Genomic DNA, 25,688 nt, shown 5'->3' with positions numbered 1-25,688 from the left:
TGGTACATAGCCATTTGACTTCCAATAAAAAACATTTTTTAATAAAAAAGGTTCACACAAATGTGGACAATGCAAAGCCTGCAAAACTATGGTTCCTAGGAAGTGGTTTTTTAATAGATATAATAGAAAGTGGACAATCCAAAATTATATTACATGTACCACAGTAGGGGTGGTATACCATCTAGAATGCCCCTACGGAAAGGCATATGTAGGCAAAACATCAAGGCCCCTCAAAGTGAGGATATTAGAACATATTGGAACAATTCGAAATGCCACCCAAGATTTAGCAAAATTTAAACCTCTCACAACAGTGGCCAGGCATTTCCACAAATACCATAATAGCAATCCCAATTACTTAAAAGCATTCGGAATGAAACATGTCCAATTGGGAATTCGAGGAGGCAACCTTGATGAAGAACTCCTGAAAGAAGAGACTAAACTCATCTTTTTAATGAACAGTATTCACCCACATGGTCTGAATGAGAATAACAGCTATGTACCATTTCTTTAAAGAACTATAGGTCATCTTAAATATTAAAATATCCAATTCAATTATTCAAATGGAGGAGCCCATTAAATAATTTGTGGAGGCCATAGAAGAAATTTGTAAGGAAATTTAGGGACGTTATACATATACAATGAGGTATTATTGTTAATAATCATATACTGATATGTATATACCCTTTAATTAATATATTGATCTCGAAGGCAATATATTTATATCAATGAAGAATTAGATAATGAGGATATGAATCAATATTCTCTTCAATGAGATCACAAAAGTAGGGGAATCAAGATAAATAGAATCCAATATGGGTTTAGATGCCACATCATTTTTTTCTTTAGTATCGATTTGGATATTGTTTTCACTTTGGACATTATTAATTAATTTTGGACTTTTTTCGTTATTTATCATTATATAAATTTATTTATCAAACATTAATTCGTTTACACATTAATCATAATTTAACTTTAAGATATATATTTTCTAAACACTTAATTTCACAAACATAATTTCCAGATTGATGTGATGTATGTATATTTATATGTATATATTTATATGTATGTATGTATGTACATACATTTGTCTTCTGGCAACCTATTTCACTATTTGTAAGTTACACACTTTTTACTTCCTTTTGGATTGTTATATTTGTAAAAAATTTTTCCTGCATTTTCACTGTTCACTATTTTTAATGGTTTACCACCCTCCCTTTTTTTCTTACACTTTCTTTTCCTTTTTAACTCTATTATGTTATTGACACATATAGATCACACTAAGACTTAAAGGATTTCTTATAATATTATATGTAACCTATGTTATTATTTTTATTTATATTGATATATTATTGATTTAATTATGGATATGAATTAATATATTAATATATAGATTTGGGGTCCACTAACATTTAGTATGTTAATGAAATAAATAAAAGGAATATTATTACTCACCAATTTTTAAAGGTCTTTTTGTATGATTTTCACTATATTTATCTTTTTCACTTATTCCCCTTTTCTTTCTTCTTTTTTTCCCTCTTTTTATTATCAACTCACTAATTTACACCCTATATAGGAAACTAATATATTATAAGATTGGGGGTCTAGTTTTTCTAAGTCCGGTTAGATTCATAGTTTTTTTTATATTTGTTGTGCTGATTCTAATATATTTTTTACTGAAATTTGATAAGGACAATGATGAGAATTTAATGTCCAAACATTAATAAACAATATACAGGTAATCATATTTAAAATACCAAGGGACCCTTTGATTGGAGGAGATTGACACACCTCCGTAACTCCGTCATGTAAATACAAGCACGGCGAATTCACAGCTAACACCAAAGATACTATACAGGACCTCTGATTGGAGGAGATGAACACACCCCCGTAACTCCGTCATGTAAACACAAGCACGGTGGATCCATAGCCAACACCGGAGATACTTGCAACTTGGTTGGAGGTCGGGGACACACCTCTCTCGTTATGAGATATGTGAAACAATGTTCCCTACTGGCTGAGAGTCGGAACCTAGAGTGACTTTATAACCAAATGCTGGATTGGTCTAATAGACCACATGATCAAGGGAGATGATTTCATTGGTCTCCCTGTGTGAATATAGCTTGGGGTGGTAGAGGCAATCGTCTTGCCTTGATAAAGCTACTCAGTGAAACGTGCGTCGGCGGTGTGCCCGCCGTGTGTACTCCGTGCCTTAATTAATATAAGAATAATATCGCAGCATTGTAGCCTTGTCCAGTTACAGGACAGTTTAATAGCTAAATCTTGTGTGCCTCATGTTATTCGAGCTGATGGTGAATGGCAACATTGTTGCATAATAATATATTTGAGTGGCTGTACGGCGCTCTTATCTGCTAGAAATAAGTCACCATTACAATTGAGCATAACAAATAATAAACATACTATCCACTTAGTTACAGGACACTACAATATTTTTGTGTTATATGTCTATTTACAGGACATCTGTGTATATGTGGCAAACGTCCAGTCACAGGACAATGTGTATTCCTTGTATATGTGAATCTTAATTGCATTTGGCAACATGCTTATTATAATCCAAACAGCAATGATACTGTGAGAAATGTATATCTATTTAATTAATAAGTATAGCTAAACTTTTGGCTCTCTACAATTGAGAACTATTATTAAAAGCTAAACATCTTAGATGACTGATATTGGCAATTAATATCTTAATAATTGAATTAAGGTTGCAGTAATATAAAGCTGCATTCAAATAATATTTCTCTAATAGATACACATTTCAATAATTATTTAAACAAACTATAAACGCATAATAGCGTTCAGATAGAGTCATATTGGAACTATTTGTCACATTGGAATATACTGTTACCTCATATCTGTATGAATATTGACTGGAGGTGAAGACGGATTCAAGTAATGCTCTTATAATAGTAATAAAGCATACTTTCCATCAATTAACACAGAAGCCCTGTAAATCAATCATTTATTCTTACATAGCATGGATATCAATGATAATATGAATATGAAATAAATTCACACAGCAGGGTTTTTTCTCTTATTTTAATATCACATCTTTTTTACAAATAGTTTCACAATTTTTTTATTTTTATTTTATTTTGCTGAAATTCATTCCGTTTGGAATTTTTAATGCATATCCAATAAAGACGTTATATTTTATATAATTTTCTATAAGTGCGCCACATAGGAGGACAAATCTTTGCCTTTTCTCTTTCTGTGATATCTCAGTTCTTTTTTGTCAGTTGGCAGCACCCCCGATTTATATTTATACCAATTTAGAAATAAGGAATACGGGGTTAATATTTAAAGTACTATGATATGTGTGCAGATGTTTATGTTCCTTTGTATTGTATGCAGCTAAGGGGGGCCTGCAAGCAAGTTCGTTCTGTAGGACCCATTCTGGACCTGCGCAGACCCACAAACATTGGAGATGTACACTAACCATCGGGTTAATGTGCATTTCTCTGAATTAGACCCATTGGGTACTAAGTACTTAGGATTAGCATTGTTGCACGGCTAAGCAGCAGTGTCTATGGCAAGCTAAACGGGGCTATTTGCCACAATTTGAGGATAAATGAATGTGAACTCATCTGTATTCAATAAAAAATTGGCGGGGCAGCTGAGTGATGATCTGCTCCAGTCGCAACTCCTACTTTGCTGCAGTCCAGTTGGTGATCCAGAAGCTGGCTGCATCTGCCAGTCCCATTACGCTTTTGTGTATGTTTTTGGGTATCTGGAATATGTCAGGTAACAAGTAATGACAGAGGCCTCAGACATCAGAATATTGTCAATATGATTAATTAAGGGGTTAATGTCCTTCCATAAAGAATCTATTTTGGGACAGTGCCACCAAACATTCGACAGGGTACACGTATTGCCACAGAGGGACTGGCACAAAAAAGGAACGGTTATGTACAAGTTATCAGCTATAAAATATCTAATAGAAGTTCTACAGAAATAAACTCTGATCCTAGCCCACACTTCAGAGTCAAGTATTCCCTAGATATCCTCCTCTCATCTGAGCTTGTGTAGGGCCTTAGGACACGATTATGTTTTAGTATTGATTAAAAAAAAGTGGAAATAAGTTCCTTAGAGCATCAGCATTTATTTCATGGCACCCTTAGGCCAAAAGTTTCTTATTGAGACATTCTGCAAAGATTATTAAATTAAGTAAATTGTGCTTATATGTCACCCTTAGGGGGTTTATTTAATAAGTGTCTTGTTGTAAAACCTGATACTTTTGTTTGTGGTTATGCCCGATATTTAAAAGGGGCAGTGCTTTTACTTGTCGTAACATGCTAGAAAAAGCACTGCCGTTTTAAATATCGGGCATAAACACGAACATAAGGGTCAGGTTTTATAATCCGACACTTAGTAAATAAACCCCTTAGGGTCAGTTATGTGGTGGTGGACAGGGTCGGGATTCTGTTTCTTCACATATTTTATGATTGGCAGCCACCAGCTCTAGTTTTGCTTATCACAATAAATTGATTTGCTCCAATAATGGGTTAAATGATGTGTGACAGGTATGTGGAGGTGTAAATTAAGTGGGTACAGGTATACAGAGTAGTAAATGATGTGGGACAGGTATGTGGAGGTGTAAATGATGTGGGGCAGGTATGTGGAGGTGTAAATGATGTGTGACAGGTATGTGGAGGTGTAAATGATGTGGGACAGGTATGTGGAGGTGTAAATGATGTGGGACAGGTATGTGGAGTTGTAAATGATGTGGGACAGGTATGTGGAGGTGTAAATGATGTGGGGCAGGTATGTGGAGGTGTATATGATGTGGGACAGGTATGTGGAGGTGTAAATGATGAGGGACAGGTATGTGGAGGTGTAAATGATGTGGGACAGGTATGTGGAGGTGTAAATGATGTGTGACAGGTACGTAGAGGTGTAAATGATGTGGGACAGGTATGTGGAGGTGTAAATGATGAGGGACAGGTATGTGGAGGTGTAAATGATGTGGGGCAGGTATGTGAGGGTGTAAATGATGTGGGACAGGTATGTGGGGGTGTAAATGATGAGGGACAGGTATGTGGAGGTGTAAATGATGTGTGACAGGTACGTGGAGATGTAAATTAAGTGGGTACAGGTATGCAGAGGTGTAAATGATGTGGGCCAGGTATGTAGAGGTGTAAATGATGTGGGACAGGTACGTGGAGGTGTATATTATGTGGGACAGGTATGTACAGGTGTAAATGATGTGGGACAGGTATGTGGAGGTGTAAATGATGTGTGACAGGTACGTGGAGGTGTAAATGATGTGTGACAGGCATGTGGAGGTGTAAATGATGTGGGACAGGTATGTGGAGGTGTAAATGGTGTGTGACAGGTATGTAAAGGTGTAAATGATGTGGGACAGGTATGTGGAGGTGGAAATGATGTGGGGCAGGGATGTGGAGGTGTAAATGATGTGGGACATGTACAGTATGTGGAGGTGTAAATGATGTGGGACAGGTATGTGGAGGTGTAAATGATGTGGGACAGGTATGTAGAAATGTAAATGATGTGGGGCAGGTATGTGGAGGTGTAAATGGTGTGTGACAGGTATGTAAAGGTGTAAATGATGTGGGACAGGTATGTGGAGGTGGAAATGATGTGGGACTGGTATGTGGAGGTGGAAATTATGTGGGACAGGTATGTGGAGGTGGAAATTATGTGGGACAGTTATGTGGAGGTGTAAATGGTGTGGGACAGGTATGTGGAGATGCTGTATTGATGGGAGAGGAGTTTTTGAACTTGAAGATGTGATGTACAAGTGTTTATTCCAACTGTCCAACTGACATGTTTCCGTACCCCAAACTGCTGGAAAGACTTTAATTTAATGGAAAACGCTTGCTATAATTTTCAGCCATAAATAAAAAAGGCAGAAATCACCCATTTGACACCTTTTAAAAATCTCCAGTACTTTCCTTATGGCCACTAACAGCCTTCTACATGGTACTGTTATCTCAGTTGTCACTTTTTTGGGGTCCAGCATGGATTCACCACCATTTTATGCACTTCTTCTAGGTCGTATTTTGTAAACAGTCGCACACCCTCAACATGACTACTGCAAATTGCCATTTCTAATTGGATCTTGCATTTATTTTGTGCACTCATTCATGCAATGTCTGCGTGTTTTAGGAAACAAACTCGTTTGAAACTCACACCTAATAGGAGTGAGCCCATAGAATATATTACCAGTTATATAAATCTGTGGTCATGCAAAAAGACATTTTATTACTCAAAAATAAACACATTCAGTATATTGTAATAAAAATGTCTTCTCTGAAACATAAAGGTATTAACCATACACTATAAACGGTGGTGAGAAAATATACTGTATTAATCAGCATTTGGGAACCAAGATCTCAATAATTTTTAAATAGAGCTGAACAAAACCATAATAGGGGACTAAGGGCCTGATTCAGAGCCGCTCGTAAGCGGCCGCTCGTTCGCACCGAGCGATGTTTGCCCAACTGCGCATGCGTACGGATCGTAATACGCATGCGCGAACCAGTCAGTGCGGCCGAAAATCGTTTGTTCGCTAAATAGCGAATGCCTGCTATTTTGAGTGACAGAATGAGGCGTATGTGGGTGGTAACAGGGGAAGGTGCTTGAAAACGGGGAGTGGAGATCTGAACGCAGGCGTGCCTAAAGGTCAAAACGGGCATTTTAAGGGTGTGCATAGTTAATACAGCAGCGTCATTGACCACGTCACTGGGTTATTTTATAGCCAGAACTGCTCGCAAAATTGTGGTAGCAAAAACCAACCACAAGAATAGCGAGCAGTTCATATCCTGGTCGATGTACTCGATTAATCTAATAAATAGCGGACATGACGTATGATGCGAGCGGCCAGGGGGCGTATTTTTCCAAAAAACGACTGCAAGTTTTGTTCGCTCGTTCAGACATAGAGGCGTGAACAGACCGCAAAGAGCGAACGGTTCATTTGAATAGCCACCCCTATTTTCTGAACGAGCGAGCGCAAATAGCGTCCGGCTCTGAATCAGGCCCTAAGCCAATAGTCCTTTGAAATGGTCTTATAACAAGTATATCCAAAGTTGCCTGGCATCCTTGGATGGTCTTTAGCAAGCTGACCTTGCACAATATCCACAGCTACAATATGATCAATGTTGACACAGTAGTTCCTTATATATAAGAAACAATAATGTCTAAAGATGTCAGCTCTTATTGCTTCAAGCAGACTTAGATCAGACGCAAAGGTAGGTATGAAACCCAGAGCTGAAAGATCTAGTTCCAGAATGGTCTGTTAGTCACAAAACTGTTTTGGTACAATGCACTGGAGCCCTAAAAGTGAAGATGGGGCCCTGTAATCTTCAAACTGCCAGATGAGTATGATAATTCGATGTTTAAAAATATATATATCTCTGATGCGTTTCATTGTTATAGTAAATGATTCCTCAGAGGGGAATTGTAAGCCTGTTCTTCACCTCCTAAGAATGCTCCTGTTGATACAAATCATGAGACTGCTGTGACTCAACATTGAATATCTGGTGGTTTTGTTTATAATCCTAATTTTTGGTACTGCTATTCTAGGCCTGATTACTGCCTCTTGTAATGAGAATGTCTCTCCTCATTTTCTTTTTAATTCTCTTTATTTATAAAAGCAGATAATGAAAAATACACAGAGACATATATGAAATAGTACACAGATTATATCAAAACACGTATATAATGTGGAGTATTTAAGATGTAGAGAGCAGTTGTTGCCATAAGGAGAACAAGGAAACACAATCTACTGTGGGTTTTTATTTTTAAGAAGAAATTAGAGCATTTGATCAAATGTGGAAAATGAACCAACAATTTATTCACAACACATTTACACTGGAGTTATATATAAACGTCTTAGGCATAAAACATACAATTTGCTACCATTAAATAAAATAAAATATCTCCAATATACACACACAAATTTTAGAGTGAAAAATTGTCTTTACAAACACATTTAAAATTACTTCTTGTTATAACACTGTTGCCTTGTGCATTATGCTAAACACATTATATTAACTGAATGTGATATTTTATTTTATTTAAAGGTAGCAAATGTATGTTTTATGCCTAAGAAATTTATATATAACTCCAGTGTAAATGTATTGTGAATAAATTGTTGGTTCATTTTCCACATTTGATCAAGCGCTCTAATTTCTTCTTTATTCTGTATTTTTAGTGGATAGCAGAATCTACTTTGGAAGCAGCAGATCAAAACTGAGAGAATTAGGGGCTAATTCATAGCGCACCAATCTTTGTTAATATATTGGGGGTTTATATTTTACATGGAAATGTGCATGGTAAGGTAGGGAAAGATAAATACAGGGGCGTAAGAGATGTGGGGTGATAGCAACGTGCTACATCTACTTGTATTAGCAAAAAGAGGATAGGATAGTGATCCCCCAGGTGTCCCTGGCTTACCAGCTGGGTTCAACCATTTCTTCCTTGGGTAGGAAAATGATTAGAAAGCCGTATTGCAGTATGTGTTGTGGTTTTACTCATCAGTACAACATCCAGATCTGTTTCTATGTTCTCAGCATCTGACTAGGTTTCTTGCTGTTTGCCATTGTTTATCTGGCTCACAATGTCTGCTTACGATGGTATGATGTATACCTTTCCTGTGTGCTTTACAGGGATCACTTCAAAGTATCGGCATCTAAACTTCTATTGCAGCCAATAGTTACCAATTCTGTGCACACTACATATTTTCCATTTTTTTACTTTTATTAGAACATTTTCTGCAACAGCCTCATTATTACAGGGATAGGAGAATGGGGAATAAAAAGCATTTTGGTGTATTTTATGGTAATGTGGTCAGGAGACACATCAATGCCTGAAAACAGTGTTAGTATATGAGGAGTGCTGTATGTGACTATGAGCTGGAGAATGTGGTATGATTGGCTTACGTACAGTCACATGCCGCCCTCTTCAGCCATGAACGCGCCTATGCTTTCAGGCATCAAAGTGTTCCACATCCAGACTGATGGAATATACAGTGATTGCCTTTTCCTTACAGATGTGTCCTCTGAGAGGCGTCGTGTACTTTACTTTTTTTATATCTTGCTTTTTATTCACATAAGAAATGCAGCGAAACACCGCTCAAAGTGTACTAGAGACCTTGGGCTGCGGCTCTAACCACACAGGAATTCGTTTTATATATGTACAAAATCGCAGATAAAGTGTGACTGAACTTGGCGAGAGAAAAAGCCATGGGCACTGCATCGTAGCCCTTCTTACACAGATTCAGTCACACACAGATGTACAGCCAGTGTAACACTACCAGATACACACAGACCTGCAGAATAACAGAAGGTGGACAGTAAATGAACTAGAAAGCCCTCCCTCACCTTAGTCACTGACCCCCTTTACAACCAAATGTGCACCTATGACCTTAAATCAGAACTATGCAGAAGAAAATCACAAAAAATGTTTCTAAACCTATTTAATAAACTAAAAGACTTGTTGCCTGAGCAACAGCCTAACATATTTACATATCCTCCTCACTATCCTCATCACTAGAGACATATTTCTTGAATTTTTTGGGGTTCTTCTTTGGTGTCTCATCCTCATCACTAGAGATACATTTTTTATATTCCTCATCATCCTCAGCCTTCCTCTTTGAGGGTCCTCCTACTAGAATCGGAAACAAGACACATTTTTAAAAAATGACTACAAACGTATATTCAACAGAAAATTCTTTCAGTACTCAATCAACACATCAAACTCATGTTTTCTGGAGGTTTCAATCATCAAAGATTTAAAAATGAAACAATTTCCTGTAGTTATAACGCTGCACATGAAATATAGCAAGAAGCCCACAATGACACCACTGACAATTCAGCTTAGCAGGTGAGCAGCCGGAGGTTACCAGGGGACTCTCTTCCACCATACCTTTAGGCCCCCAATCCTCTATGATTATATGGATTTGTTCAGCTCAGTGTTTTAAAAAACTTCACTTACTGGACCGTGGAATTGCCTTTTTTTAAAATGGTTAAATTTAGCAGTTTACTGCTTACCATTCATCCATTTTAGGTTATTCACTAGACTTCAGTTGCGTACATTTCAACAAAAACTGGTAAAAGGGGGTGTTCGATAACTTCTGACTGGTAGTGTCTGTCTGTCTGTCTATCATAAACCACATTGACCGTCACTCTCAGAATCAGCATAATATGCTCAGTTGCCCTCCATACAATAAGTGTGTGATAATATAGACCGGGACTGGTGGCACTCTTGGGGCTTGTCCATATCAATAAATCTCTCTATAAGCAACTTCTTTGCTCCTGGTCATGAAGACATTGAAGACTGTTCCAGTGAACTAAAGAATATTTACCTCGCTTCTTGTTAAATTTTTGCTTAATGGCTGACCAGATGTCTTCCATACATTCCTCTTCACTTGCTGATGTCGATTCCTCTTCACTAGATGTCGATTCCTCTTCACTAGATGTTGATTCCTCTTCACTAGATGTCCATTCATCTTCACTAGATGTCCATTCACCTTCACTAGATGTCAATTCCTCTTCAATAGATGACAACCAGTCCATATCATTCCCTTCATCATCAGCACCTGTTGAAACCCATTCTTCAGCAATTGCTGCCTGCCATTCATCAGCACGCCATTCATCCTCCTCATCACTCGAAAATCCTTCTCCATACATAAAGACTGTCAGTCTTTCCTCTTCACTCTAACAAGACAAAAAGTTAACAAAAACATTTTGGTTTTGGAATACAGTTTAATCAAAATCCTTTTGTTATACACATGGGGCCAAATGTAATAGGGTGAGAGTTTAGAAAATGTGAGAGTTTAGCAGTAAACTCTCACATTGGTCGAGTTTTATCTTCAAAATGGGAAAACATCTGGATGAGAGTTTAAACCGTGAGAGTTTTTTGAGTCTAAAAACACCAACTACGAAAGATGGGGAGGGTTATGCACTGTACATCTGTGTTCAGTTTTCTATATAAAATGCTAAATGTTCAATTCAGTTGTAAATGAATACAGGTCTTGATAAGGGCTGCCGAAAGCCAACAAGGGCCTGGGTACTTGGGTGTCTGGCCAAATATGGGGTGTGTGACCACGCACCCTCCAAAATAAATTTAAAAAATACTATGCGTGGTTCTATATGCTGAATAGGGGGACATCCCTCTAATAAGCCCAGATCCAGATAATTAGGACCCTCCCCTCTCTCTTGGTGCCCCTGGTCTTGATGACACATACACAATACATGTGATCTGTTTATTCTGTATTGGGTTTGAGTTTTAAGGCTGTACTAAAAGACTCAAGAGTGCCATAAAACAATGCAAAGAATTATAATAATCCTGGATGGGGTCACAACTAATGACACACAGGAAGAGGTGACCTAAAGTGGGCGTCATCTACTGCACATTCTGAGACATGACATGAAGGGGGTGACACCTACTTAGGATTGGCCTAGAGTGGGGGATATGTTCAGACAACATCTATTGAAATATACAGTACTAACAGGTGTGAAGGAGTAAGTGATGTTTATAGGTACTTACTATGGGCTGCTCTTGAATGGGAGCACTTTCTCCATTGTGGTCTGCAGAAATGTCACCTGCAGCTCCACGTAGATCAGCAGAATCAACTATTCAAAACAGAACATATATTTGAATCTAGAGTTATATATATACTATATATTATACTGAAATTAAGTTATATGTTTGATAACTTGGGGAGAAAAAAAATCACCAGCTTTAAATTAACAATGACAAGACCAGTACATAGAAATCATACACCTCTCATTATCTAGAATTAGTAAGAAACCCAGAATTTGCTAACTTACTGCTAACACATGTGAGGTGTGCTGTGGTGCCAGGAGCAGACGTATCGGACACTCAGGGGCCTATTCATCAACACTAAAATTACATTTTAAAGGACATTTTCCTTAATTACTGTTATTTTAGCTTTCATGAAGTATCTTAACACAGGAGATATCACTGATATCACTGCGTTAATTTCCACACTCCCCATACATTAGTATGGGGATATGGAAATTATGCTATTCATCAAATTCCGAAAATTATGGGGCACACCCTTGATAAAGTCTATTTGACGAAAAGCATTGGGCCTTCCCAGACTGCACCTCTCCTAAAAGATAAGCATCTTACCATCTTTTACTTATATTTTTTATCTTTTAAAAAATGATAAAATTTTTTTTAAAGTGCCGTTTTTATTTGACTACCAGTGCAAAAGTGTCTGATTTTATTTTAGTGCTGTTTTATTATTCTACCTATTTCTAGTATACATTTACAGTGATATTTTTTGAAAAATATTTTTTGCCTGATTTGTTTTTACTAAATAAAATTGATATTATATTTTTAACACACTGCTCAGTCATAATTTTACGGGCTTTGGACACCAGAAGTTGCTGTCACCCTAATTTTTGTCTAGCAACTTGTTTATATAGGCCACTTACCATCACCTATTTTACTTAGGGTTGAGCTGACGCCCAATATATCCATTGGGAGTGCCAAATACGACTGAGTTCTGCTAAATTGTATGATTAAGACTGGTGTACTGTGGCGCTGTCTACATCCTTCATATAGTGTATATATATATTAGGGATGAGCGGGTTCGGTTCCCTGAGAACCGAACCCACCCGAACTTCGGGGATCCGGGGCGATCCGAGCCCAAGCTCGGATCTCCCTGTCTGCCCCGGATCCCTCTCCCGAGGCAAAACCTCGAGATCTGCTGTCGGATCTCGAGGTTTTGCCTCGAGCGGCCATTTAAAAAAAAATGCCTTTGCCTTTAATGGGCAAAGTGCTGATTGGCTGACAGAGCCGTCTGTCACGGCTCTCAGCCAATCAGCATTATGGTGCTCATTTGCATGTAGCACGGACTCGTGAGATCCGTGCTACATGCATCTGTGTGATTGACAGTGACACAGAGCACAGATGGGTCAGTGAGACCCGTCTGTGCTGCTGTGTATTTCAATGACACAGATGCACGCACGGACCAGGAGATCCGTGCTACTTGCATCTGTGTCATTGACACAGAGCACTAACGGGTCCGTGAGACCCGTCTGTGCTGCTGTGGTAAATAAAAAAAAAAAAACCTGTGTAAAAAGAGAAAAAAATGGCGTCCTCCCCCCCAAAAAAAGAGCAACCAGCCCCGGGCATTAGTGACCCAGTGCTGGGTGTGCTTAAATACAGGGGACAAACGACATAGGGGTCCCCTGTACTTAAACACAACCAGCACCGGGCTAGTCAGAACCAGAGCTGGTTGCCAAAATACGGGGGACAAACGACGTAGGGGTCCCCCGTATTCTGCGCAACCAGCTCTGGGCTCTGATCCGGTCCTGGTTCTGGAAATACAGGGGAAAAAAATGAGTAGGGTTCCCCTGTATGTTCCAGAACCAGCACTGGACTTTTTCTAGCGGGGGGCTGATGCCACAGCCAGGGGAGCCCTTTCACCGGGCCCCCCAGCCGCAGCATCAGCCCTGACCGCTAGTCAGCCCAGGCCGGGGATCCCTGGAGAGCTGGGGACCCCCCCAATAAAGGGGTCACCCTCTCCAGGGCACCCCAGGCCCAGGCTGATAGCCCGGGGCTATCCCCGCCACCCCTGGTGGCGGTGGGTGGCGGGTTGATTGTGTGGTGTGGTGTAAATAAAGAATATCAAACATTGTCTTTACAAGTAGAACTGCAAGTCCCAGCTAGCCTGCCCCGCATGCTGGTACTTGGAGAACCACAAGTACCAGCATCTCCCGTCTCTCTCAGCCAATGAACGGCTCCCTCCATTGTAGTCAATGCTGGGAGCCGCAAGGTTATTAAAGTTTACCCTGCGGTTCCCACCATTGACTACAATGGAGGGAGCCGTTCATTGGCTGAGAGACGGGAGATGACCTCTCTCAGCCAATGAACGCTTAGCAGCGGGGTTTCCATGGTGATACCCCGCCGCTAAGCTCTCATTCGGGAAGTACCGTTCTATAGAACGGTACTAAGTTCGTGGATCGCGTTTTCGTTTTTTTTTTTTGCCAAGTCCGGGGATGCCTACTTTGGAACGAAGAGGACAGAACCTCGCATAGGAGATGGTGAGTATGTTTTTTTTCACAGGTCCCCTATGGATACTTTACCGGACAAGTGGACCGATGCTACAGGGTTACATAGGTGAGTATGTGTACATGTGTGTGTGTGTGTGTGTGTGTATGTATGTTTAATAAACTTATACTGTCACGGTGTGTGTGTCCTGTGTTTTTTTAAACATTTTTTTTACAGGTGAACTACAGGTACTAGTGGGCCCTTAATGCCCTGCATGCTGGTACTTGTGGTTCTCCAAGTACCAGCATGCGGGGCAGGCTAGCTGGGACTTGCAGTTCTACTTGTAAAGACAATGTTTGATATTCTTTATTTACACCACACCACACAATCAACCCGCCACCCACCGCCACCAGGGGTGGCGGGGATAGCCCCGGGCTATCAGCCTGGGCCTGGGGTGCCCTGGAGAGGGTGACCCCTTTATTGGGGGGGTCCCCAGCTCTCCAGGGATCCCCGGCCTGGGCTGACTAGCGGTCAGGGTTGATGCTGCGGCTGGGGGGCCCGGTGAAAGGGCTCCCCTGGCTGTGGCATCAGCCCCCCGCTAGAAAAAGTCCAGTGCTGGTTCTGGAACATACAGGGGAACCCTACTCATTTTTTGTCCCCTATATTTCCAGAACCAGGACCGGATCAGAGCCCAGAGCTGGTTGCGCAGAATACAGGGGACCCCTATGTCGTTTGTCCCCCGTATTTTGGCAACCAGCGCTGGTTCTGACTAGCCCGGTGCTGGTTGTGCTTAAGTACAGGGGACCCCTACGTCGTTTGTCCCCTGTATTTAAGCACACCCAGCACTGGGTTACTAATGCCCGGGGCTGGTTGCTCTTTTTTGGGGGGGTGCACGCCATTTTTTTCTTTTTTTACACAGGTTTTTTTTTTTTTTTTTACCACAGCAGCACAGACGGGTCTCACGGACCTGTCATTGCTCTGTGCCAATCACACAGATGCATGTAGCACGGATCTCCCGGGTTCGTGCTACATGCAAATGGGCACCATAACGCTGATTGGCTTCCTGTCTGCCACTGCAGTGCCACTCCTAGATGGGCCACGTGTTTGTGCCGCCCCCTTGTGTCGCTTAGCATAGTCATCCAGCTTCCTTGGTACAACCTTTTGGCCTAAAAACAATATTGTGAGGTGTGAGGTGTTCAGAATAGAGTGGAAATGAGTGGAAATTAATGTTATTGGGGTTATTAATAGCGTAGGAACAAAAAAAGGCCCATTTATGTGATTTTAGCGGGTTTTTTTTATTTTTTAAGAAAAAATCCAGATCCAAAACACAAAACCCAGAACCCAAAACACGGAAGGGTGGTTTTGGCAAAACCAATCCAGATCCAAAACACGAAGAAAGATCCAGATCCAAAACCAAAACACAAAACACGAAAAGTGTCCGGTGCACACCCCTAATATATATATATATATATAAATATATATACATATACAGTGGTGCTTGAATGTTTTTAAACCCTTCAGAATTTTCTATATTTCTGCTGAAATTTGGCCTAAAACTACCTCAGATTTTCACACAAGTCCTAAAGTAGATAAAGAGAACCAATTCAAACAATTGAGATGAAAAAAATAGATGTATTTTGGAGTAAAGTTATCCAATATCACATATCTGTGAGTGGCAAAAGTATGTGAGCCTTTAGGCTTAGCAGATATTTTGAAGATGAAATTAGAGTCAGATATTTTCAATCTATAGGATGACAATCAGGTGTGAGTGGACAACCTATCTTTTTAAAAGAAAAGGGATCTATTAAAGTCTGATGTCATGTGTTTGTGGAAGTTTATCATCCTACGAACAAAGGAGATTTCTGAGGACCTCAGAAGAAGAGTTGTTGATGCTCATCAGGCTGGAAAAGGTTACAAAACCATCTCTAAAGAGCTTGGACTCCACCGATCAACAGTCAGACAGATTGTGTACAAATGGAGGAAATTCCAGACCATTATTACCCTCCCCTAGAGTGGTCAACCAACAAAGATCATGCCAAGAGCAAGGCATCTAATAGTTTCCTAGGTCACCAAGGAACCCGAGGTAACCTCTAAGCAACTAAAGGCCCTTCTCACATTAGCTAATGTTAATGTTCATGAGTTCACCATTAGGAGGACACTGAACAACAATAGTGTGCATGGCAGGATTGCAAGGAGAAAGCCACTGCTCTCCAAAAAGAAGATTGCTGCCCTTATGCAGTTTGCTAAAAATCACCTGGACAAGCCGGAAGACCATTGGAACAATGTTTTGTGGACATATGAGTCCAACATAGTACTTTTTGATTTAAATAAGAAGCATTTTGTTTGGAGAAAGGAAAACACTGCATTCCAGCATAAAAACGTCATACCATCTGTGAAACACGGTGGTGGTATCATGGTTTGGGCCTGTTTTGCTGCATCTGGCCGAGGACGACTTGCCATCATTGATGGGACAATGAATTATGAATTATGGTATACAAGAATATTCATAAGGAAAATGTCAGGACATCTGTCTATGAGCTGCATCTCAAGAGAATGTTGATCATGCAGCAAGACAATGACCCAAAGCACACAAGTCATTTGACCAAAGAAGAATAAATGTAAAGTCTTGGCCAAGTCAAAGTCCTCCAAGCCGATGTTCAGGACTACTCAACAATTACCAGAAACGTTTAGAAATAGTCATTGCTGCACAATGGGGTCATACCAGATACTAAAAGCAAAGGTTCACATACTTTTGCCACTCACAGATATGTGATATTGGATAATTTTCCTCAATAAAAAATTAGCATGTCTAATTTTTTTGTCTCATTTGTTTGACTTGGTTCTCTTTATCTACTTTTAGGACTTGTATGAAAATCTGAGGTAGTTTTAGGCCAAACTTCAGCAGAAATATCGAAAATTCTGAAGGGTTCACAAACTTTCAAGCACCACTTCTCTAGGACCACTTTAAGCACTGCTAAAAAGTATAATATGTGTGACAACCCAAGGTTTATAGTATACTTATCACTTGCTTTTAGTTAAAGATGCCAAGTTAGTGAAGCCCAGACCCTCCTTGTTTTCCCGGACCCTGAAAGAACTACCTACAATTGCAATGCTTTTTCTATGGAAATGCTGTGAAGCCCATCAAAGAATAGTTTTTGGTGCATATTCTTATTATTTGTTGATGTGGGTATAAAATATTTTCAGTCATTATCATTAGCATACCTAGTATTTTTAGATATTTTCAGTCATTATCATTAGCATACCTAGTATTTTTAGATATTTTCAGTCATTATCATTAGCATACCTAGTATTTTTAGATATTTTCAGTCATTATCATTAGCATACCTAGTATTTTTAGATATTTTCAGTCATTATCATTAGCATACCTAGTATTTTTAGATATTTTCAGTCATTATCATTAGCATACCTAGTATTTTTAGATATTTTCAGTCATTATCATTAGCATACCTAGTATTTTTAGATATTTTCAGTCATTATCATTAGCATACCTAGTATTTTTAGATATTTTCAGTCATTATCATTAGCATACCTAGTATTTTTAGATATTGTCAGTCATTATCATTAGCATACCTAGTATTTTTAGATATTTTCAGTCATTATCATTAGCATACCTAGTATTTTTAGATATTTTCAGTCATTATCATTAGCATACCTAGTATTTTTAGATATTTTTCATATTATCTTTATTTGTTACAGAGTTTTCTTGAGAGCCATCGATAAGTTTGCCAGAACAATGAACCAGAAGTTTCTTGAAAACATGAATTTTGAAGTGCAGGTAATGTAGTGATTTCTCTGATTTGTTTTGGTCCCTTGAATGATAAAAGACAGCAGTATGTAATTCCAATGACAAATGTGACAGTGTAATTAAGTCTAATTTCTCCCAGAATGAATCCCATCTGCCATGTATTAGTAAAGCTTCCCCAAGAATTTTGTTTAATGCTGGAAAAATCTGTGTGTGTATAGCACATTTTCAAATGCAAGCAATGCTAAATATATCTTCTGCCCATCTTCCATGCTGAACACTTTCCAACTTTCAGAACAATTGTCTAATTTTGTCATTTATGCTGGTTTCATTTGCAGTTAATGAAAAGCTGGAGACAGTGCAGTCAAGTGTCTTGTACTCACTAATAATTATATGTAACCCATTCTCTCCATATAGCTCCATTTAGCGATCAGGTGACTTTTCATTTCACATTTATCTGCATGTACAGTTTACCTATTGCGTTAATTATTATTTAGAATAAAAACTTTAAATATTACTTTTAACACAAACAGAACTTTAGGTCATTTTTTCATGCGCCTGCAATAGAATATTTCACATTGTACAGCCCCTGCATCTCACCACAGCCCCTGCATCTCACCACAGCCCCTGCATCTCACTAATGCCCCCTGTATTTCACCACAACATCCTCTATTTCACCACAGCATCCTCTATTTCACGACAGCATCCTCTATTTCACCACAGCCCCTGCATCTCACTAATGCCCCCAGTATTTCACCACAACATCCTCTATTTCACCACAGCATCCTCTATTTCACCACAGCATCCTCTATTTCACAACAGCATCCTCTATTTCACCACAGCCCCTGCATCACACTAATGCTCCCTGCATTTCACGACAGCATCCTCTATTTCACCACAGCCCCTACATCTCACTAATACCCCCTGCATTTCACCAAAACATCCTCTATTTCACTACAGCCCCTGCATCTCACTAATTTCCCCTGCATTTCACCACAGCATCCTCTATTTCACCACTGCATCCTCTATTTCACTACAGCCCCTGCATCTCACTAATTTCCCCTGCATTTCACCACAGCATCCTCTATTTCACCACTGCATCCTCTATTTCACTACAGCCCCTGCATCTCACTAATTTCCCCTGCATTTCACCACAGCATCCTCTATTTCACCACAGACCCTTGCATCTCACCACAGTCCCGTTTCTCTTTTCTGATTCTTACCACAGCCCCCTGTATCACACCACAGGCTTCTCATTTTTCCTCCTTATATTCAACTTTTTAAAACTTTAAACATTAGGGACACCGTGAAAACAAAAGGCTGATACTCTAGGGTGCCGTGATTTAAAAATGTATGGAAACTGCCTTATAGGTAAAATCTGAATGCTGGCTGCAGGGACAGAGGGCCTGATTTAGAGATGGACGGAATTACAGAGCCACACATAAGTGACTGTGCAATTCCGTCCATCTGAAATGCAAATGTAGCAGGAGGTATCTGCCATCCCAGCGCTGCGACCGAAGTCGCAACCTGGGATCACCTTCGCGACATTCGGACTCTGAGATGGAGGACTGTGCATGCGCAGTCCTTTAACAAGTAGAGATGTGCTCTGTATCAGGCCCAAACTCACTAAAAGGCAGCTTCCTCCTATAGTTTCTTTACTACCAAAGGAAGGCTGAACTGCAGCAAGGAGCAATTATATTATATTTATTATATTTGCAGCATATACCACAGACATGATTTGACTGAAATACATACAGCTCTGAATGTGCTGACACAATCCCCCCCACCCCCCTTCCCCCGGAAATTTCTTAAACAGCAGGACTACTACTAATCCTATGGTCTACACCGCATAATTAGCCGGCGGAGGGTTTCGTGGCGGCACATCACAGGCACAAGCTCTTTTCGGAGCCCCTGTCCCTGCTTGTTCTGCAATGCGATCATGGGCTGTAATGTCATGCCTAGATCACATTGAAAATTAGATAATTGATAAATGGGCAACAATGTCACATAGGCAGGGGCAAACGCAGGATTTTTAAGGGGGGGTTTCCATGCATATATATATACACATGCACACTGTGTATATATGTGTGTATATATGTGTGTATATATATATACACACACATAACATACACGCATAAGCATGTACACATACACACAGCATGCACACATACACATGTAAGCATATTTTCCCACAGCACACATACACACACATGAGCACACTTACAGCATACATACATACACAAATAAAAATAAACATGATTACACACAGCATATATACTCACACACACACACGAAAGCAAGCATACTTACAAATCCAAGGGCTGAGGAGGGAGGAGGAGGGGCGCTGGCGGGGTCCAGCGGAGCTGCTGCTGCTACTCAGCAAGCGTAGCTGCTCCCGCCTCGGCCAAATCCTCTTCAGAGAGCTCTGCCAATAAGAGCCCTATCTGAGGAGCGACGGCTCCGTCACTCCCGGCGCCGGGGGTGACCCGCGGCCAATGCATGGCAGCATTCAGAGACGGAGACAAGACTGTCTCCGGCTCTAGGAATTTAGTCCGTCAGGGGGGGTTTCTGAGTACTCAGAAACCCCCCCTGCGTGCGCGCATGATAGGGACATTGCTTAGACCTCCTGTAGGGTCAGCAAACTTCCTGAAAATATCAGTGTCAGGTGCAGGAGGTACTGTACACGTTCACTGCAGTGAGCAGGTCACAGTCCCCTAGAATCGGGACTGTGCCCTTTGTTCAGGACAATTGGGATGTCTACCCTGTAGTATTCCTACCGACAGGTTTCTTGTATTGTTATGTAAACCATGTGCTTCTCTATAGCTGAGGCTTTATTATCGTAGTGTTTATTTATGAGTTTTCAGGAGTGTTATTGTACCTCATAGCCGCACTTAGGGCCTGATTCATTATGGATCGCTATGGCGATCTCAGCTGTGATTACGCACGCAGATCTTCTGTGAAAATATGCTAATGAATGCTATCACAATGGTGTCGCAGTTCCAGCATAGAGACGCCCCCCAACTCCCACTACCACTATCTAACATCCGTAATACCTTGCAATCATGTGTATACATCGGGAACATCGAGTAACATCGGCCCCTCGCGCACAATTACAACAGGTCTGACCTTACTCAGATATTGCTAACCTCGTCACACACAGTGAGTACAGAAGCTGCGTATGCTGTCACAGTGGCTAATTTATACACGCCCAAGTAATGGTGTTCAAACGTACCGGCATGCCTGCGTTTCTCCAACCACTCCCCTGTCACCCCCCCAAACGCTGACCTTACACTCTGCGATGGCTTTGTATCTGTGTGAGTGATCCCAGAGCTATCACAATGCTAACTCACACACGCACACTGCGATGCATACGCATGCGCAGTACGCAGCAATCGGCCGTCTGCGTGCGCTATCGCAAAATCGATCCATGCTGAATCAGGCCCTTACGTCGGAGTTGGGTAGTGGCTAACTGACTTGTCTCCTTCCAATATGTTGCATATTGCTTTGGCGCAGCTAGCAAAATGTGTTTAGTGTTGCCAGTATATATTTTACATATGATTAACAAATTCTTTTTCGTGCACAGTAAATGCAAAATGATTTTTCTATAATTAGGAGAGTTACACTAATGGAGCGTGAAATAAATAATGACTTGAATTTTCCTTATACACCTCCCCTCTTCCCCACAGTTGACATTGAATCCTAATGTTGTGTCATAGAACATACATGTACTTTATGTCATATTACTGTATTTAAACAGCAGGACTACTAAAAATAATTATCCCCCTGTGGCCCCTCCCCCACCACCAGTGGCCAGCCCCCTACACAGGGAGATTGCTTAAACAGAATCACACAACCCCCCCTCCCCCCGCGGCCGCATCCCTCCACCAGAAATAATTTCTTAAACATAATCATCCTCCTCACCCCCGCTGCCGCCCTGGGCCCCCCCTACATTTCTTGAACAGCAGGACTACTAATCCCCCGGACACTCTCCTACTATTCTCTCTGGACGGCGGCTAACTTCTTCTCTGGTCCTCTCAGCACAACACACTGGTGCAGGGGAGAGGAGAGACAGAGCGGCATCCGGCCGCTGTCCAAACAATATGCTGATAGTCTGCCGGGGCCGGAACTACATAACAAGCTTCGATCAAACAGCCCTGTCGACGGGGCCCCTGGGACTCACTGGACCCTAATCGGCCACCTGTGTTGCCTAGCGGTAAATCCGCTACTGTGGACAGCATTATTTTTAAACTGGATATCATTTCTGACACACCCCCCCAAATCTAAATTTCTCTCCACATTTTAAATCACTCCCTTCATCAGCACCTGTTGGAAGCCATTCATCAGCATGGCGTTCATCCTCCTCATCATCACTGGGAAGTCCCTCTCCGCGCATAAAGACTGTCAGTCTTTCCTCTTCACTCTAACAAGAAAAAAAGTTAATAGAAACATTTTTGTTTTGGAATACAGTTTAATCACAATCCTTTTGTTATACACATAGGGCAGGCTTGCCTACCCTCCCGATTTGGTCGGGAGCCTCCTGAATATCGGGTGCCGCTCCCGACCCGCTGGAAAGGCAGGCAAGCCTCCCGGCTGCCGCCTACCCCCCCACTGGTGGGGAACCCGATGACGCGATTCGCGCTGAATCGCGTCATCGTGGCTCCGCCCCCTGCTTCACAATGCCTTTTTTCAGGCATTGTGAAGAGGGGGCGGGGCCACGATGACGCAATCGTGCGGCCCGGCCCCGCCCCCAAAACGGCATCATAGCCACACACCGCAAACAATACAGGCATTTAGCTCCCTCCAGTAAGGAGGGAGCTGAATATCGGCAAGTATGACATAGGGCCTGACTCAGCTACGGACGGAATTGCAAAGCTGCTCGCAAGCAGCTTTGCAATTCCATCTGTGCTGACATGGTAATGCACAGGTGGCATCCTGCTGCATTACGTATCCTGGCTGCGTTGTCCAGCACAGCATCAGATAATCTACGGAACACGGGCCGGCTAAGGTGACACAGCTGGCCGCCGCAGATGAGAGGAAGAAGCCAGGAAATCTCAGTCAGCTGACGGAGATCCTGGCTTCTTCCCTCCCCCCAACGGCGGCGACACGCCTCCGTTTCGGCAAACAGAGGGCATTGCCGCCCCCTCCCCGCCCACAAACGGCAGCAGACTGCCAATCACTGACAGTCTGCTGACAGTCTGTGAGCGGGATCGCAGACCCTTTCTGCACATGAGCAGAATGCGTCATGCGACTGCGCAGGTTCCCAATCGTCGGGAATCTGCATTCAGCAGTGCAGTGCCGAATCCGGACCATAGTGTCATTTTACATTCAGTAACATCCTGCAGACAAGAAATTGGTCACATTGCTGGACCAGGCAGCTGTACTAACTAACAATGAAAGATGGGGAGGGTTATGCATAGAACTTACAGTACATGCTATTTTCAGCTTTCTATATAAAATGCTAAATGATCAATTCAGTTGTAAATTAAAACAGGTTTTTTGATAAGGGCTGCCGAGAGCCGACAAGGGCCTGTGTACTTGGGTGTCTGGCCAATTATGGGGGGTGTGGCCATGCACCCTCCAGAAAAAATGCAAGAAATACTATGCGCTGTTCTGCAGCTGACCCAGGCTCCTCTAAGAAGCCCATACCCAGGTAATTAGGACCCTCCCCCCTCTTTCAGTGCCCCATGTCTTGAGGAGCGCTGAATTAATATTGCCGATAGTCCTCAATACAAATATAGCATATAAGCATGACAACACATGTGATCTGTTTATTCTGTATTGGGTTTCAGTTTTAAGGCTGTACTTAAAGTTTCAAGAGTGCCATAATACAATGCAAAGAATTATAATAATCCTGGATGGGGTCACAACTAATGACACACAGGAAGAGGTGACCTAGAGTGTGTGTCATCTACTGCACATTCTGAGACATGACATGAAGGGGGTGACACCTACTTAGGATTGGCCTAGAGTGGGGGATATGTTCAGACAACATCTATTGAAATATACAGTACTAAGAGGTGTCAAGGAGTAATTGATGTTTATAGGTACTTACTATGGGCTGCTCTTGAGCGGGAGCATTTTCTCCATTGTGGTCTGCAGAAATGTCACCTGCATCGCCACGTAGATCAGCATCAGAATCCACTATTCAAAACAGAACATATATGTAATCTAAAGTTATATATATAATATAATAATACTGAAATTAAGTTATTTGTTTAATAACTTGTGGAGAATAAAAAAATCACTAGATTTAAATCAACAATTACAAGACCAGTACATAGAAATAATACACCTCTCATTATCTAGAATGAGTAAGAGACCAAGAATTTGCACTCTTCACGGTGGAAGAGTGTTGACTGAAGTCCATCTACAGGTTCAGGATAGGGATGGACATCAGAATATGATGGTTACTAACCATTGATGTTTGGGCTCTGATGGTAGTGTTTTTACTATTTGATGGTGGCGGTCCTATGTTTTGCCACCATCAAATGGAACTCACTTGATGGTGTTCCGATGGTTGCTTGTTTAGATTAAATTCCTGATAGCTATACCTCACCTGGCTACTGTGACTGCATCAGGGCATCTTCATGGGTTCGTTGGAGGCTGTCTCTCAGTCTCTGGGCCTGATTCAGATTTGGGAATAGAGGGCCTGATTCTGACCCGTTCGCGAGCGCTGTCCGCTCGCAAGCGGGTCGATGGTGCCGAAGTGCGCATACGCACGACGGAGGGAGCTCCGTCATGCGCATGTGCGAGACCCGGCGAGCGAAGAGGAAGTCGTCGCTCCGGGTCTCGCACCAAAGGGGGTGTGCTGTCAATGGTGAGTGAAAGCACTCCTTCTTTGGTGGGCGTGCCGGGGGTGTGGCTGCCAGACGGAGGCGTTCCCATGGGAACGCCTAGGGTCTGGGTCCGGCCCCACTGACATCACTAGTGATGTCAGTGGGAGTGATTTTGGCTCTGATAGAGCCAAAATCACTCCAGGGCTTGCGGTCACCGAGACCCTACCGCAGGGTCTTGTCGCAAGCCCGATGGTCGCGATGGTCTTGACCATCGCGACCATCATCATGGACGCTCGCTATAGCTGTGGGTGGTAACCCACAGCTATGCGAGCGTCCATGAGGCTGCTCCAAAAATAGGTAGGAGGGCCCTGATTCAGAGCGAGCGCTCTGGTCAGAGCGTTCGGCTCTGATTCAGGCCCAGAGTAAGATAGAGCAAGCAACTCTCTACATTGCCAAACTATGTCGCAATGCAAGGGGTGCAAATACATGCTTTTTTGTGCATGTGGGACAAATACTGACTGCTTTTGCATGTAGCCTACATGTGCTGGACAGCTTTATTTTTAAACTGGAATTAATTTCCGTTTGGACACACTCCTCCCAAATCTAAATTTCTCTGCACATTTTAAATCACTCCCTTCATTAATACCTGTTGGAAGCCATTCTTCAGCAAATGCTGCCCGCCATTCATCAGCACGCCGTTCTTCCTCATCATCAGCACTTGAAAATCCCTCTCCGCACATAAAGACTGTCAGTCTTTCCTCTTCACTCTAACAAGAAAAAAAGTTAACAAAAACATTTTTGTTTTGGAATACAGTTTAATCAAACTCCTTTTATTATACCTCATAGTGTCATTTTACATTCACTAACATCCTGCAGACTAGAAATGTGTCACATTGCTGGACTAGGCAGCTAAGTACTAACTAACTATGGAAGATGGGGAGGGTTATGCATAGGACTTACAGTACACGCTATGTTCAGCATTCTATATAAAATGCTAAATGTTCAATTCAGTTGTAAATGAATACAGGTCTTGATCAGGGTTGCCGAGAGCCGACAAGGGCCTGGGTACTTGGATGTCTGGCCACATATGGGGGGTGTGGCCATGCACCCTCCAAAAAAAATGCAAGAAATACAATGCTCAG

The 25,688-nt window shown here is 41.6% G+C and overlaps 1 protein-coding gene across 1 annotated transcript in view; it reads left to right on the top strand.

The window, feature by feature from the left end:
* DOCK2 (dedicator of cytokinesis 2) overlaps positions 1 to 25,688 on the top strand; it is a 966,148-nt gene that overhangs the window by 675,871 nt on the left and 264,589 nt on the right. The window contains exon 30 of the mRNA XM_088465050.1: positions 17,725 to 17,803. Within this exon, the coding sequence (XP_088321176.1) occupies positions 17,725 to 17,803 (79 nt within the window). The remainder of the gene's footprint in view (positions 1 to 17,724; positions 17,804 to 25,688) is intronic.

Source organism: Taudactylus pleione, unplaced genomic scaffold, assembly GCF_031769625.1.
Source record: "Taudactylus pleione unplaced genomic scaffold, aTauple2 ptg001827l, whole genome shotgun sequence".
NCBI classification, from domain to species: domain Eukaryota; kingdom Metazoa; phylum Chordata; class Amphibia; order Anura; family Myobatrachidae; genus Taudactylus; species Taudactylus pleione.
Note: the sequence above shows the minus strand (reverse complement) of the source record. Positions and strands in the feature narration are given on the sequence as shown.